The sequence below is a fragment of the Papaver somniferum genome, chromosome 5 (genome assembly GCF_003573695.1).
Source record: "Papaver somniferum cultivar HN1 chromosome 5, ASM357369v1, whole genome shotgun sequence".
Lineage (NCBI taxonomy): Eukaryota > Viridiplantae > Streptophyta > Magnoliopsida > Ranunculales > Papaveraceae > Papaver > Papaver somniferum.
The window spans coordinates 118,399,597-118,417,523 of record NC_039362.1 but is presented as its reverse complement, the minus strand read 5'-3'; the positions used below and the strand labels follow the sequence as shown (position 1 = coordinate 118,417,523).

Genomic DNA, 17,927 nt, shown 5'->3' with positions numbered 1-17,927 from the left:
GAAAGAAAATCAGCAAAACATACTTGAGCATCTCTCAAACATCATCCTTGTATCTCTCAAGTTAGATACAAGAATGGGGTTTTTCTACTAGGTAGTAGAGGGAGATAGTCTCACCAAAGGATCTGAGAGAATAGTTGTGATTTCCTCCAGGATATCTGATCTCAGCATTTATTATCTTTTCCTGGCAGTCTCAAAATTTAGAGAAATGTCTCACAACCCTTCCTGGAAGGACATGAGAGGAATCTTTCTGATCACAAAGTCTAGGACCTCTAAAGATTGGTTCTAGGGGATTTTCAGAAACGGGTCTTCATACACTAGACTTAGATTTACCAGAGTTATTCTTATAAACACATGACATGCTTTCATAGGTAGCACAAGAAGTTTTACCACTAGAGTGCAACCCAGTCCTGCAATGATTTCTAGGAAAGAGATCATTTTTATAAGAAGTCTGATTCCTTGTGAAGAGGTTCACTGCAGTAGTCATCTGACTATTTACTCCATTGACAGTAGAAAGAAGCAAATTGCGAAGTTTAGAAATTTGTTTCTCCTAGAAAAACAATGGACATCATAGTGATTTTCTTTTCCACAGAAGGTACAGGTTCGTGAGAAGGACGCAAGAGTTGGCATCTGTTTTAACTTTACAGCCCTGTGAGAAGATTGTAAGTTGTATAACCTTTTCTTGACACAATCTTCTGAAGGAGATTTCTTCATGTGCTCCACATTAAGAGGAACAGTTGGAACAAAAGAGTTTTTCCTTAAGACAAAGTTTTCCTTTTTCAAGGTCAAACACTGTTCATGGGCCAGTGAAAGTGATGCTTCTAGCTTTTCTTTTTCTACACGAAGTCTGTCAAGATCAGATGAATGCGTCTTGATCAAACATTTTTCTCTAATTGAGCCTTCTTTGATCAGCTTTTCAAGATCAGAAATCTTTTCATGTTGTAGATTATTTTCTTGAAGAAGTTTCTCAATATCCTTAGAGAATGACTCTATGATGTTATAGAGTACATGTTCACGATCAACAAACTTTTCAAATTCATCAATGAGCTGTTCATGATTCTGAAGATCAACAAACTCAGTAGAATTTTTTGCAATTCTGGTAAGCTCCATTTCAGCTTTTTCCATTGTGTCCAATGTCTCATTGGAGGAAGAGTGGTCAACACAAGATGGGACAGTCTTCCTACCTCGGGATTCAGAAGAATCAACTAAGGAGTAATCCTTTGAGGTATTTCCGAGACACTTGACAGAGTTGAAAGCTTTAGGAGGCATTTTGGTATGAGTAAGAGATTTCGTCCTCAGACTCAGATTGCTACAAACACAGACCTGTAAGGTCTTAAACGTGTTTGCCTGCTCTGATACCAATAGAAAAAGCGGCGGTCTAACAACACCACCCAATATTTTTCTTAGCAATCTGTATGGACTAACTCCGAAATACTTTCTATAGAATCAACTAGACAGTCAGACTCAATCTAGGTAAAAGTATCTCAAGGAGTTAATATCTCTCTCTTGTTTTGATTTACTCAAGCTAATAGAAATCAACAAGTCCTAATCAAACACAAGGAATAACTTGGACGGTACCAAAGACCAATGTCCAAGGATCAATCAATGACAATCAAACAACCAAAGGTTGGATTATACCAATAGATGATCTACATGCACAAACTGTATTATTTCAATTATAAAGATAAACAATATAATGCGGAAACTGAAATAACACAGACACCAGAAATTTTGTTAACGAGGAAACCGCAAATTCAGAAAAACCCCGGGACCTAGTCCAGATTGAATACACACTGTATTAAGCCGCTACAGACACTAGCCTACTCCAAGCTAACTTCGGACTGGACTATAGTTGAACCCCAATCAGTCTCCCACTGATCCAAGGTACAGTTGTACTCCCTACGCCTCTGATCCCAGCAGGATACTGCGCACTTGATTCCCTTAGATGATCTCACCCACAACTAAGAGTTGCTACGACCCAAAATCGCAGGCTTTAACAATAAACAAATCTGTCTCACACAGACAAGTCTACAAAAGGATCAATCTGTCTCCCACAGAAAAACCCTACAGTTTTTGTTCCGTCTTTTGATAATATTCAAGGTGAATAGGAACCAATTGATAATCCAGTCTTATATTCCCGAAGAACAACCTAAATTGATCAATTACCTCATAACAATCTTAATCGTATGGTAGCGAAACAAGATGTCGTGGAATCACAAACAATGAGACGAAGGTGTTTGTGATTACTTTTTTATATCTTTCCTATCGGAGAAATCAAACAATCTCTAGCCAATCAATAAGATTGTACTATTACAATAGAAGATGCAAGATCAGATCACACAACTACGATAAAAGTAGTATCGGTCTGGCTTCACAATCTTAATGAAGTCTTCAAGTCGTTAACCTGGTTTTAGAAGAAGAAAACCAAAGGTTAAAGGAGAACCGACTCTAGCACGCAAACTAGTAGCACACGTAAGGTGTGGGGATTAGTTTTGCAGAGTTTCTAGATGTCCCCTTATATGGTCTTTCAAATCAGGGTTTTGCCTTAGTTACAAAGCAATCAATATCCACCGTTAGATGAAAACCTGATTTAGATTCAAGCTAATATTTCTCAATCGTTAAATCGAAAACTTAGCTTGTCATACACAAATGATTGTACGCTTCTATGTTTGTAAACCGTATCCAAACGTGTACATTGTTCGCTCAACAATAGTCTAACCAAAAAGGTTAACCATAAGAGCATTTCATACCAACCATGTTCTTCTTCACCATAACTAGTTCAAATGACTCAAATGAACTAGTTAAGACAGTTGTTCAATTGCAAGGAAATCTTATGTAACTACACAAGACACAATTGAAGCAAAGATGATTTGATTCACAAGAATCGGTTCATGAACTTTAATAGCCACAATTTGCAAAAGCATTCCTTAGTATTTTAAGATTAAGTTCAGAGATCATCTTTAGATATATAACCTTCTCAAGTTCGCAGACTAGGTTCGCGGACTTAAGACACCGGACAGAGTTTACAAACTCCAGCAGGAATTCTCGTGTTTGAGAACTTCTCCGGTTCGCGGACTTGGTTCACGCAAGTAGTTTGTCAACTCCAGCAGAAATTCTCGGGTTTGAGAACTTTGGCAGTTCGCGGACTGAGTTCGCGGACTTGGCACTTGCCATACTTCCGGTTCTCTTGATCAACAAAGTTAGAGAACTTCGGTTCAAGGAATACATTGGTTATGTAATCCAAACTCTCATTCCAATCATTGAAACATTCTTAGAGGACGTTATACAGTTGTTACACCATTTCTATTCAAAGCAATTTTCAAAGTGATTGAAACATTCATGACTTTCGTCACTAGGTAAAGATAAACTTGGTAGAAGCGAAAAGCTTACCAACACATATTTCGAGATATAGATAGGCGAGGTATACTCGTCTCGAAATACCAAATGTGTATAATTTAGTCTATATATATAGCATACGAATTTTGTCTCAAAGAGTAGGAGATAGAATAGATAAACTTTTGAGTGATAGATAAGTTCAAGTCTTCACATACCTTTTTGTCGAGAAGTTCCACCGGTTCCTTGAGTAGTCCTTCTACTTGTATGATGAATCGCCATGAAGTCCTTGAGCTCAACTACACTTACTATTCTAGTATGAGACTTAGCTATAAGAGACTAGAAATCAAGACTTATAGTTTTGATCACTAACATTGACAAACATGCTTGAGATAGCAACGCATGCGAGTTTGACCGAGCAGTGCTCTAACAGATACTCTTAAGTGTGACTTGCAAAAGTTGTCTGGAAACACAAACGGTATAGGGTTCAAAGGAAAGACTGTGAGCACAAAAAATTCCTTTGTTCCAGCCGGTTCTGGAAAGATGGATGTAAAACACTGTGATAAAAAGAAAGTTAATCGCCAGAACAAAGATTCCTCTCTGATTTGCTTGTTTTGTCGAGACGTGAATCATGTTCAAAGTAAGTGTTGGAAATTCAAGAAGAACAACAATAGAATTTCCAAGATTCAGAATGATATGCAAAAGATGAATCTGTCATTGGGTAACCAACAGTGATCCTCAGATGGAAAGAAGAAGTCTCGAAGAACCAGAGTCAGGCGAGGTAAGAAATATGTTTATACAAAAAACCTTGGCATGTCACCCTGTGACACAAGAAGTGAGCATTCTGCTCATTTAGTTGCTACCTAACTGTAGTAATGTTTGCATCCTCATTATTAACTTGAGAATATGAGGATTCCATCAAGGTTTCTCGAGCTTTCTATAACTAATTTTATTTAAATAAGGACATGTTAGACTAGTTCTGTGAAGAGAATATTTTCTTGTTAAAAATAAATAATGGATGATGAACCGTGAGGACTTTTTCAAAGTGCCTATTAGGGTTTTTTGGTTCCGATGATCTATTTATATTCTTTGAAATCAAGATGCCCTGCACCCTTTTTCTTTAAAAGATACAAAATCATGGATCCTGTATCAGAGGTACCGCAAAAAGGGATGCAATGGAAGCAGTTAATGTGTATCTGTGTGAAGGAATCCATTCCTCAAGGAAAAAAAAAGGAGAAGTCTATAAAAGTTGAAAAAGGTTCTTCTAACTATTTTTTATCTGTTTGTCAGCATGATAATAACTTTAGGGCTATGGTGAAGGATTTCATCAGCAAAAGAAATGATTTAAAATCTCAAATCACTTCATCTTTGGAAAAGATAGCTCATTACGAATAAATGTTGTCTCTGACAAAGAACGCCTTATGTGAACTAAAAACAGACCTTAGTGATCTGACATTTCTGAAGATTTGGAAGAATTGAATGATCTTATAATCAATGGATTTTTCAATAATGAAAAGAAATTTTCGGTAGATGCCCTGAGAAAGCTTTACGATGTCTAGGAAACTTCTTATGAGAGTTTATTCTTACGTTTAAGAAGGAGAACTAGGGTTTGAAATAACAATTATTGTGATTACACATAGCTATTTCAACGATTTTCACCTTGCAATGTTTTTAGATTTATTTATTTAAATTCTAAAGTTATTTGGAAGATGATTTTTGTAGTATTTAATCTTTTTGATTTCATATATTGAAATTTCTTATGAGATATATATGTGTTTACATTCATGAACTGTGATTATCTCATATATGCTCAAAAGTTAAGTCTATTATGTCTTTATGCAAATATTGATGAACGATAAAATAAACTTTTGAAAAATTCCGCAGTATTCATCTTTCCCTGATCCAGTCTTATGTGAAAGTACTGTATGGCTCCGTAAGTTTTCTTATGTTGAGCGTTTCCGGTTGAATTAATCAATAAAGTCTCCTTGTGATTAATTTATTCGAGTTTACTGGATACAAATCCATGTCATTTGTTAACGTCCAAAGAAATCCTTCTTTTCTTGTAAAAGTAAGGTAGCTCATGTTATTCTTTTTGGAATGACATCAAATCGGGGAGAGTTCTTAATTGAACTTGTGCTTAATTGTCATATCTTTGTGGGGAGTGCGGTTGTGGAGTATTGTAGGAGTTATCTTGTATCTTTATAAACTCCTTGATGAATACACTAAGTTTCGACTATGTGAAATCATCGAAACAAAGTTGATATGTTCTCTTTTAGTCATGAAGTATCTTTTTGAAAATTTCATTATGATCCCGTAGTTTTCGTACCTTTGCCAATTTATATTGACAAAAATGGGGAGAATTATTTGGTAGTTCACACTACATACATATAGTTTACGAATCATTATGTAAGGGGGGGTGGCTTTCATTGTAAGATGGAAGTATTGACTAAGGGGGAGTGCTACATATCACCATAATATTATTTCAAAGTTGTGATACAATTGGATTTTGGTTATCTATAATAATACTATGACATTATATAACAATGATTGAGAACATTTGTTTTCTTATTGTTATGGCTACGGATCTTCAACAACAATGATGCTGAGTTGAACACGTTCAGAATCGTTGAAGTACTTGGAGTAACGAAGAATTCAAGGAATGTTAAAGAGCCAAGAAAATCAAGCATGATGGATGAGAAGCTACAAAGTTTATTTATTTTGTAATCCATATGTATTGATAGTTTTGTCACTAAAATTGACATGGGGGGGGGGGGGGGGGGGGGAATCGTTAGAGCACTGCTCGATCGAACTCGCAAGCGTTGCTATCTCAAGCGTATTTGTCAAGTTTAGTTGATCAAAACTATATACTTGATGTCTGGTCTACTTATAACTATGTCTCGGATTATGATAGAGTGTGTAGTTGAGCTTTAGACTTCACGGCGTTCACCAATTGAAGAAGAAGATCTACTGAGGAGCTTGGAGGAACTTCATCAACAAAAGGTATGTGGAGACTAAAACTTATCTATCACTCAGAAGTATATATTTTTTTTCTAATGAGACTAAGTCGTATATCTATATAGACTTTTACATTATACACATTTGATATTTCGAGCTGAGTTTATCTCGCTTATCTATTTCTAGAAATATGTGTTGGAAGCTTTTTGCTTTGGCTATGTTCATCATATTCTTGACGAGTTTAGTTGGAAATAATATATTTGCTGGAAACTAAATATTAAGTCAAAATATGATCATATGAAAATTACCTTGAATATCTTATATGATTTGTGTGAGACAGTCATTTGATGTTAGCTCGGGAAGTTTCATATTGATCATTCAATCACTTGAAAATTTCTTGAAGCTAATGGTATGTGTGAGATTACTATTGTCCTCTTCCAAGGATGTTTTAATGATTGAAATGATATTTTAGAACAGTTACCCATGCCTGGATACAACACGGTACGCATTCCTAGTATGTGAACTTTATTGTAATGATTCAGGTCCGGAACTCTTGTTTGCTTACCTAGTATGCGAACGGATTAACCTGAGAACGTCCGGAACTCTTTTATGCGTATTTAGTATGCGGACGAGTTTACCTGAGTTAGTTCCGGAACGGTTTTTCGCGAACCGGGTTTGCGAACGGCTTGACTAGGCCAAGGTCCGGAGCTGCTGTTCGCGTACCTGGTTTGCGAACACAGTGGTGAAGTTCTAAAATCGGTTATGTATGATTCTCATACTCATGAACTAAAACATTTATGATTTAAGGAATGCAATCTTTGCAAACCGTGGCTTAATGTTCATGAATTGATTCTTGTATAAGTACTTTGTACGATTACGAATCAAACTGATTTTGATTTAATTTGTTTATATATATTTTTATGAGATAGAGAACAATTGAACAACTCTATTTGAAACACAATTAGATTGATTTGATTATCTTTCATGATTGATTGATCTTCATATTTGATCTAGAAGTGTTAGATGAATATGGTTAAGACAAAAGTGTTCATATGGCTATCTTCGATTAACTATTGTTGAGCCAACTCAATACACACGTTTAGGTACGGTTACCCATATCTAAATATAAGTATATTTAATTTGTGTTTAACAAGCTAAGGCCATCTAATGGTGGAGATTAATTGCTTAATTTCTAAGCAGACTTATCTTGAATCTTATATCAGGAATTCATCTAACGATGAATATTGAATGCTTTGTTACTAAGCTATCTTTGCTTTGATTGTAAGCAACCCTGATTTCAAAGGCTATATAAGGGAGAACTCTAGCAGCTGGAAAACCTAATCCCGGCACTTTCATGTGTCCTAGTTGCAAACTAGAGTAAATTCTCCTTTAACCTAGGTTTTTCCAAAACCATTATTAAGTTAACGAATTGAAGACTTCATTTGGGATTCGTGAAGCCAGATCTAACTATTTTCTTTGTAGTTGCATATTATGATCTTACTTGTTCTATCGTATTGAGTTTTATCTTCTCTAAGATTTACTCGAGATTTATTTCCGATAGATAAGATATAAAAAATAATCACAACAGTTCTTCGTCTCAGACTCTTGTGGTTCCGAAATAACTTTTCCTATTAATCAGTTGGGTTATTGTGAGGTGACTAATATTTCTAGGATGTTCTTCGAGAGTATAAGAACAAATTATTAGTTGGTTCCTGTTCACCTTGATCTTTGTATCAAAAGACGGAACAAAAACCGAATAAAGAATATACATATATATGGGAGATAGATTTGTTTATAAGTCTTCGACTTTGGGTCGTAGAAACTCGTTGTGGGTGAGATCAGCTAAGGAATCAAGTGCGCAGAATCCGGCGTGGTTCTAGAGCTGAAAGTTTATCAAGCCGATCATTGTATGGAAACAGTGAACGACATTGCTAAACCAATCAAAGGGATGCTATGGAAAACTTAAAAGTTGGAGAGTGGCGTGGCCACATCGATATTATGGTAATGCATCTCAATGACTTGGTATGTATGGTATGATATGCGGCAAAGGGAAAGCAAGTGAATTTTCTCCAGTACGCACATTTGAAGAAAAGTTGGGTAAGATACATGAGGAGTTTGGGTACCTTATGGACCTTAACATACCCTGTAAGCCGTGATTAATTAGCCAAGTATGGAGCAGAGCCGCTGCATCGTTCGATTGGTAGCGCGTGAACCTGCTAGGTTACAAAAATATAGTGACTTCAGTATTTCATGTTTGTGTTTTGTGTTTAATTTAAGTTGGGTGAAGCTGATCTTATGGTATTTGATATAAAGCTGATCTTATGGTCTTATGTTGGTATAATTTTTTATTTTTTTTTGTATGATGCTTTCAGTTAAAGATCGTACGATGACCCTTATGTAAACAGGAAGAGTCTCGGTCTCTTAAATAAAGATAAAGACAGTGTAATGAATGAAGGCGGTGTGTAAGCAAAAGCACTGTCTCTTTTATCTTAAAGTAACTCTAGTTTATGCCGATGTCACTGTAGTACAGTGGTAAAGTCATTGGTGATGATACCAGTGACCTGAGTTTGAAACTCGTCAACACCAAAATTTTTACCAATACAAAAAAAAAGAAGTAAATCTAGTTCATTGGGGAAGCATTGTGCAGTATACCAAGTCAAAGTATACAATAAGAGGCGCTGAAAGTAAAAGTAAAGCAAATCAGTAGATGGCATATGCGCGTATGATGTAGGGAGTTGCAAAAAAGTGCAACAACATAGCATGTTCTCCTCGATTGGAATAAGTGGGTCGATTTGGTAGCGACATCACGAGTAACGCAGCAAGAATGCAAAAGTAAGCCCATCAAAAAAAATGAGTTAAGATTGTCTCATGGCTTACAAGAACATGTTTTTTTTCCAATACATTAAAACGTAGCAGTTCGAAATAACAAATGAGGCATTGTTATTTTCGAAAGCACGTGAAGAAGACACTAGATCGTTGTTGGTGTTGGGATGTCTCATATGTCCTAAGTGATGACCGAAAGTCATGCATTTCATTCGCATTGCATCGTCCAAGCGAAGCAAAAGAATAAGCAAGGATTCTTTGGCATATAATTGGTAGATAAGAACACTGCTCTTATAGATGAGGGAGTTGCAACATGATTGAAGAATACTTAGTCTTCAGTAAGGCAAGTTAAGTTGCAAGATTGCAATACAAGTCGGAGTTGTAGGAAGTATTCAAAGTTAAGCATATCAGAGTGATATGTTAGTCATTTGGCATGTACCTTTAGGCACGAATGGCTAAGAAAAATATTTGTGTGATGATGCTAATGCATACGAACATACTTTGAATAGATTATGGGGATTGAGGTGTGAATCAAGTGGAATTGAAGCATAGTCGACGATGTAACAATGAAGCTCAAATTCTCAGGTTCAATGGCAAGGCACTTAATCTAAGTGGTGGAATATGGTACTAGGAAAAAAATCTAAGTGGTGGAATATGCTTCTGAGATAGGCTTAGAAGCATACAAAGCCAAGTAGATCGAGATGCCCCGAAATTGCGCGTTGAATTAATTTGGTGGGGGAGGTCTATGACCTTGTTAATAAGTGATAGAAAATGTGGCTACCATTAATTTCGCGATGAAGCTAAGACAAGGAAGGCCATTTGGCACAAACAACATTGATGCGACAATGTTACTTATGTGTGGTACAAAGTTATCCAGCTCAACGAAAGAATTAAGGATGTCGTATGATTCATGGGATGACTTAGGAATGCATTGGTTCAATACTTAGCCAAGCCCTGAACAGTGCATGCGCAGTAATAGTGTTTCCAAACGCAACATTGTTGTTTATGCTTGGATAAAAGAATGCAAGTGATGTACATAACATATGGAGTTGATCCAAGCAGCAGACTAAGACATGTAATTGCGTGACTTTACTCATACGATAGCTTATAAGTAAGTATAGTTCATTCCCAGACCAACTATAGCGCCACGCTAGTGCAACAATGGCTCAGGATGACGGTTACGAGTTACTTATGCACATCACATGCATGGACGAGCAAGGAGTTGGATTGGAGTGGTTATGGTAATGCCTAACCAGCAAGTACTGATGGCCATCAATTGGCATGACAGCACAAAAGCTAGCAGTTGAAAACCACATCGCCGGTTAGGGATATTGCATATGGACATATGGTTGTTCATCGTCTGTACAATCAGTTGCACACGGTTTGGCTTTGTTCTTGTCACTATAAATGGCCCAGAGAACCACTGTAATAGTTAGGGCTGCACAAGAACCGGTCTACACGACCTGAACCGGAGTAGAACCGGACTGGTACCGAACCTGAACCGGCTTGACCGGTACAGACACCGGTTCTGAAATTTGAGAACCGGACTAGACCGGTACAGACACCGGTTCTTGGGGAGAACCGTACTTGAACCGGACCATCTGTACCGGCTATTATTAGCCGTTGAGATCTATCTAGGTTTTTAATCCTAGCCGTTGAGATTTAGATAGGATGTCGAGAAGAAAAAAAAATGAAGAAGCATTCTTCAGTTCTTTCTTCTTCGTTTCTTCTTCTCACTCAGCGGCAGCATCATTTTCTCGATTCTCTTAGGGTTTGAATCGAGATTGAATATTAGTAATATCAGTGGATCACCATCTCTATCAGGATTCAGGTCAGTATTCTTCTCCTTAGGCTTTGAAACTTTGAATCGTTTGAATGTACATTGATTTCGTATTGAACCCTAGAATATTGATTTTTTTGACATAATCTCTAGCAAACTTTTTGATTTTATGAAGTTCAAATCATGGGTATGGTTCTAATTTCAGTTTTATGATCCGAGTTTTGATTGTATTAATTTTTTTAGGGTTACTGTACATCTGGTTGTATTGATTTTTTTAGGGTTTATTTTTTCCTTTTATTTTGTTTTGGTTTGTCTGATTGTCTCTCAGTAGAATTCCTTTTCTAATTTCAGTTTTATGTTCTAAGTTCGTTTGTATTTTTTTTTTCTTCAGATATTGAGAAGATTAGTCCAAAGGCCAAAGCAGAGAAGAAGGAAGAATTAGATTTTTGGGGTTCTCAAGTACTGCACAATGGCTTGTGGTAAGCTCAATTTTTACTCAACTCTTATATAAAGAAACAAGCAATAAGAGTTCAGTGCATATTGATATGGATCACAATGCAGTTTAGCTATTCCTTGGCTTTACAATAGGATTTCATTTTACTCTCATAAATGAAGGATCAACAATTTCTGCAATTTGATGTAATTTGAAAGTACATATATGATGGGTTTCTACAAGGGACACACTAAGTTTCTCTTCTTCTTGAAACATACTTACAATAACAAATTTCTGCAGTTTTTATGGTGAGGTAGATGCTTAAGCTTTAAAGAGCATGATCAGTTTGGGCTTAACAATTTCTGCAGTTTTGTGGAAATGCTAGCTTTTTCCAACTTTTAAATGTCACCGATTTCCATTTATTAGCTTACACTCTTTACTGTCCTATATCAAATTCTCATTACTACTATGTAATTTATGGAAATGAATGCAGGCTAGAATTGCAAATTGCAAGTGCAGGCTTTCCAACCATCCATTTTCGTTTGCAATGATCACATTTCATTTCTTATCGACTTGCCGTAGACAGACTTATGGTTGTGGAAATGTTGTTTTTTACTTTTTAGCAAACTGAACTTATTTTGGATTGTTGTTTGAAGTTATGGAAATGTTGAACTTAAGTATGTATGCAACCTGAACTTATTTTGGATACATTGATCATTTGGAAATGTTGTATAACTTAGTATTAATTTGTAACGTTTTTCGGGTAAAAAACCCGGTACCGGTCTTGTACCGGACCGGTACCGGCGGTACAGGTACAACACCAGGTACAAGTACAGGTACCGGTACTCAAAAAAAGGTACCGATCAACACCAAGTACAGACACCGGTTCCATAAGAGAACCGGTCCGCACCGGAGTATGTGCAGCCCTAGTAATAGTTAGTCTTCGAATAAGAGAGCCACCATTGTTGCAGTACATTAAGTTTAAGCTTAGTTAGAGAATAAGCTTGTAAGTCCATTGGTTAGATATAATTTTTGTAATCTTCCCCTAAGTTAATGAAAAGGATTTCATTGGCATAAACTTTTGTGTGTTCTTATTGTTTGTAAATATTCCTCTTTCTGTCAACCGTGATCATGATACAAACCCCTATTGGATACCACAAAAATCAAGAGAAAATTATGTACGTCTTATGTTGCCTACGTGTTGGAAGTGTTCTTATTTTTTTAATCCGAAAGGAACCAACTGCCAGACAGGTAGTTACTCGGCGGTTACAAAATGGTCAGGAGAAACCAGCATCATGCATTATACATAATATTGTTTCTGCTATGAGCATCTACTAATTGAAGTTGACTGAATAAGAATTGTATATTTGGTCTTTTCCAGTTAAAGTTTTCAAAATGGCCAGAATTCATGGCTAAAATAGCTAAGTTGACTGCCTACGTGTTAGAAGTGTTGTTGTTTGCAGACTTCAAACTTATAAAGCTGAAGCATGAGTGGGTGAGTTATATTTCGAGATGCATTTGTGGCTGTGACACAAGGCGAGGTACTATTTATTTCTGTCTCTCTCACTTAATTGGTTACAAATTTCCAAAAATAAAAAAAGAGGTACTCTATGTTGTGCATGGTTGAATGTCGTTTGCCCCAACAGTACATTGATACGTTTGTGAGTTTCTTTCAACGAGGGTAATACAACAGTACATTGATACGTTTGTGACAACAGTACATTGATACGTTCGTGAGCTTCTTTCAAGGAGGATAATAGGATATATTGCTATAAGATTTCATGCAACTTCACGGTGAGACTGAAGAAAGATTTGTCGGGACAAGGTAATGACATCAAAACTGGAAGGAAACATTGTAGGGGGTCACCAAAGGCAACATTGTACTAATTTATCCTGAAAAGATAAACCTAAATTTTAACAAAAATTAAAAACCCCAAACCAATTCTCTTATCTTAATAACAGTATAATTTATGTTCCTTAATAACCCTGGCTATAACCCATGTAACTGGTACGAGAGCGAAGATTCTGATAATCATATACAGGAGCTCCATAGTCCACAGGTTTCATCACCACCTCATTACGTGTTCCATCCTCCTCCTGAACTGCCCCAAACACAATCTCCTTAGTCGACTCAGTGCTTTGCTCATAATATGTTTGTGGGCCTGACGAATAATGCCTTTGGTAGTGCTGTTGCTGTTGTTGCTGCTGTTGCTGCTGCTGTTGCTGTTGTTGATGTTTTCGCTGTTGCACATCACCCTCCCACCCATTATAACGAGCTCGGCTCTGCCTTACATGATGTGTTTTTTCTGGGTCTTTTTCCATAAAGGCGTAAGTTTTCTTCGGAGTTGGTGTCCTTGTTTCTATTGAAGGCGGGTCATCTTCATCGCGTATGACAAAGCTTTCTTGTAAGGGCCACGAATTTTCACGCCTTTGCTGATTCTGATACTGGTGTTGATGGATCTGTGGTTTCTTTTTAAACCCGAACAATCCTCCAACTATTTCTGCTGCAGATTCCCCGGCATTGACAAACAGCTTCCCTAGTGAACCGAACATACTTTCTTCTTGACTCTCTTGTTCGTCACCAGTTGGGATTAGTGGTGGCCTTACTGACAATTTGGGAGGCTTCTGATATGGACTTGAATTGATGCTCTGCTTCTTAATAGTTAGATCCTAGAGAAGTATCAAAAGAAACGAGGATATATCTTCAATATTTGATATCATCTAGCTACTCAAGTATTTTAAAATTATAAATAAAAAAACATGGAAGCAGCAATTGGGAATAAAGATGGACTACTCACGTCTTGGGAAGACACCATTGTCCCCACTCTTCGCTGAAGCATTGCAAGCATGTAACCAAAGAAGCCTGCTGCAACAAGCACCACAATCCCTGCAGAGGAGTACAAATTTTAGATTAAAAAAAAAACTAAAAAAGCAGAGGGAAGGATAAACCACTAAACATGAGGTGGTGACTAAACTGCAGTTGGGCAACAAGGTTAATTAAATATACCAAGAGGGAAACCAGCTCCATATTGGTTGGCGCAATCATCATACTGGAGCTGAATCTCTCGGATAGCCTTGTTTCCTCTGTCTATGACCAGAAGGGAACAACTGCCCCCAATATAAACCACGTCAAAATCTGTTGAGAACTTTGCATCTTCGCTTGGCCCGTCAACATGAGAACCTCCACGGCCCCAGTTCCCTCCAGCAATAGTTGTTACTCCTACACAAAAGTCAAAACATATATCCCATGGTAGTACTCAGTGTTCCAATATAATAGATTAAAATTGTCATCGGATAGACATATTAAAGGAAATGACATACAAGGTGTGAACACATAAGTACTAGTGTATCTAATTGCTTTGCTATTTGCTATTTGCTTAGCTATGCTTCTCTGATAACTTAGATCAGATGTACTACTGTAGTACTTATGGTGTTACAATAAATACCAAGAACATATGTAGACTTGGTAGCTAAGATGACAGCGTCAAATGCAAGTTGTGAAATGTAATTTATATAGTTGAACTTTGTTATTATCAATAAATAATGAACGTATAGTGCCCTCTTCTTTGGGATGAGTCAATTAAAATTACCTGCATCACTGATCTTCCTTATCGCCATGTTCACAGTGTCCGCAACGTAGACACTTCCCTTATCATCTACAGTAAGACCCTTTGGATGGTTCATTCTTGCTTCTCGCACCTTCCCATCAACATGCCCAGTGTACCCATCGGCTGAACCAGCAACCAACTTCGGTCTGCTATCTGGAATTCAGTACACAGGATCCAGATTTTAATATGCAAAGTAACTGGATATAAGAAAAGAACTTAATACATTATAATATCAAGATATGATCAATTGGATGAACCAATGGTGACAAGTTTGGGAAAACGTGAATGGTGATGTTGATTGGAACTCGACAGCACAAACACCCATTTTATTCAGACATTCTTATGCCTCTTCAGGCTCGTAACAAATCTATTAAAGCTCTTAAATCAGAAAAGATATAACTGATTACTATCTTTCGGTGTTAAAATGGAGTAGGACTCCACTCGAAGCCAAACTAGAAGACAAGGAAAAATGATAAGAAACAAAGACCAATGGCTTTCACATAAAAGCTGTCTGGAAAATAAGCAATATTGAGCTTCGACTATAGAGGAAGCAATGGAGTAGGATTTTCAGAAACAAGACCGAAAGACATTCTGTGCACTTGAGAATTAAGAGTCCGATACTATAATCTGCTTAACAAAAGTCAAATCTTACTCCAATTTAAGACGAGAAATTGAAATTCCACACGACCTAGCAACTTATGAAATACAATGCCTCAACCAAAATAACACTATCAACAAGTTAAACAGCATAAATCTCGAGTGATAACAAACAAGGCATAATCAACAAAACCTCAAAACTTTACCCACAACCCAAATAGTGAAAGAAAGATTAAAAATCAATTAGTTTAGAAGAACATTGAAACTTACAGCGAGACAAGGGCTGAGAGATCTTATAGATGTTACTATTAGCAGAATCCAAAACCAGAAGTTCTCCGTTAGGTAATACCTCCACAGAATAAGGTTCAATCCCAAGTTTACTCCCATCAAATACTGTCTCTACTGTATATCCGTTCTCAAACTTCATCATAGGCCTACCAGTAATCGCTACACACAAAACCCACAACAACAAAAACACTCAAAACCAAATCATCAAACAAAAACAAGACAACAAAAGATAAGCACAACAACCAAGATCCTCTCACCTGTTTTTGTACTAGCTTTCAATCCCCACAACCATTTCAACAAAGGGGCGAGAGCATTTGATACAAACCCACCAACAATCTCTGTCAACATGAAGTGTAACAAGAGTGTGAGATTTAAACAAACCATAGCTCAAACCAGAGAGATTTAGAGAGATTCAGAGAGAGACTTACTAACAGGAGGAGAAGCTGAAGCAATGGAAAACCCACAAAATAAAACCACAAAAATCAAAAACAACACAAACCCATTCTTCCCCATTATCAAGAATCACCAAATTTGTGAAAAGAAGAAGATCTATCCAGCTCTACATTCCTCTGAGAGAGAATGAAAAGAAAAACCTCATTTTTGCTTTCTCTGTGCCCTTTTTCAGAAATAAAAAAGTGAGATGTGAAAAAGACAAAGGATGTGAAAAAAGATGCGACGATTTTAAAGAGAGAGGTAGTACTTAAATCAGCAGTAGAGTAGGGAGGTGTTATTAATGGGGTACTTTTGTCTCTGTTTAATGGAAATCAGTCAGATATTCAGGAGGATAGTGACGGAATCTATTCTCTGATTATGTCTTAATCCAGATAAATCCTTATTTTAATATCACCACCTTTCGTTGACGGCCTTTCCGTTTGATACCCTCCTTTTGATTGGTAAAGTTGTAAACGGCGTTGAGTTTTGTTGAAGATGCTGTTAGATTCGTTAGATAGAAAGGTAGATTTCAGGAGGTGAGTAACGAGGTGTCACGGATGCGGGTTAGGAGAATGTGCAATTTGTTTGGTGGTTTTACTACAAAACTATAGAGCACGTGAAAGACTCGTGAGAAAAAATTAATTAATTGTACTATTAATTACTCTGTCCGTCCGCAAGTAATTAGATGACCTATACCATAAATAAGTGAAGTGATAGATTAGTATTATTATACAAAGTTTACGAAAATCTGTTGTATAGTTTGAGAGATAAATCATTTCTAAATTTATTAGTAAATTTTAACTAGGTCATTTAATTAGAAATGCAGATAGTAATTAAGAAACTGATTAGTGGTTCAAATAATTTATTTTTACACTCTTATTACACCACTTCATGAAACTTGTGCCCGCGGTTCGTCTTGGTTTGCTTTTCTAGTTATCGTGGATAATATCGAGAAGACAGTTGTCATTCACGCATGAAGGACAGAATTTGTCTCCATTGTCACACGCACGAACGACCTCAGCTCCTTATTATTCTCTTTTTTTTTTCTTTTTTTTTTCTTTCTTTTTAATATAAGAAAAGATTAGGCTACCCATTTTTGGGGATTTGTGATAGCCATGTAGTCATGGAAAATAATTTTCTAATAAAAATTGGAACCGTTTGGCCCCAAATTTGTGGATAGATTTCTCATTTGATGCTATCTGTTGTACGATTGGCCAAGACATCTGCCCATCTGCCGTCTGACTTTCTTTCTCTATAATTGTGTTGGATAGTTGTTTGTAATATTTGTCGCATTCTATTTTTATTTTATTAACCATTCCTGAGATGTACCAAGGTGGAGCAGCGGGTGAGGTGATGAATCGGAGGAGGTTCTCTGAATCCGTCTCGAACAGAACATTTTGTCATTTTCTTTTCGTTGTCGTTCTGGATGCTAAGAGCAGAGCTCAAGTTTCCACGGTTAAGACAGTCGTGATTCCTAGAGGTTACGCCAACCTCATCACAGTTCGTGCTTCCATATCCCTGCAGATGAATCCTACACCTGCAAATCCTAGGTGACCCATGTCCGCTCCATCAGTGTTGATCTTTATTCAGTTCATGTTTGGGTTGGACCATCCCACAAAGGTCGTTGATATCCTTCTGATGCTTCAAGAATGGTTAGGTACCAGAGAGTCACCTGGCAGCA

General features: G+C 36.9%; 1 protein-coding gene across 1 annotated transcript; it reads right to left on the bottom strand.

The window, feature by feature from the left end:
* Positions 1 to 13,075: 13,075 nt before the first annotated feature.
* LOC113282504 lies at positions 13,076 to 16,537 on the bottom strand. The gene is made up of 7 exons (XM_026531526.1): positions 16,243 to 16,537; positions 16,072 to 16,152; positions 15,797 to 15,973; positions 14,912 to 15,082; positions 14,329 to 14,541; positions 14,120 to 14,208; positions 13,076 to 13,991 (listed from the first exon to the last, which is right to left on the bottom strand). Exons 1-7 carry the CDS (start codon positions 16,325 to 16,327, stop codon positions 13,299 to 13,301), a joined length of 1,509 nt encoding a protein of 502 aa, XP_026387311.1. The 5' UTR covers positions 16,328 to 16,537; the 3' UTR covers positions 13,076 to 13,298.
* Positions 16,538 to 17,927: the final 1,390 nt, after the last annotated feature.

What these genes read in the sequence shown, in the direction of transcription:
- LOC113282504 (XM_026531526.1), bottom strand. Translation starts at nt 16,327, where the DNA reads ATGGGGAAGAATGGGTTTGTGTTGTTTTTGATTTTTGTGGTTTTATTT. An exon ending in GAAAGCTAGTACAAAAACAG is followed by an intron (nt 15,974 to 16,071) that starts GTGAGAGGATCT and finishes TTTTGTGTGTAG; the next exon opens with CGATTACTGGTAGGCCTATG. An exon ending in CTCTCAGCCCTTGTCTCGCT is followed by an intron (nt 15,083 to 15,796) that starts GTAAGTTTCAAT and finishes ACTGAATTCCAG; the next exon opens with ATAGCAGACCGAAGTTGGTT.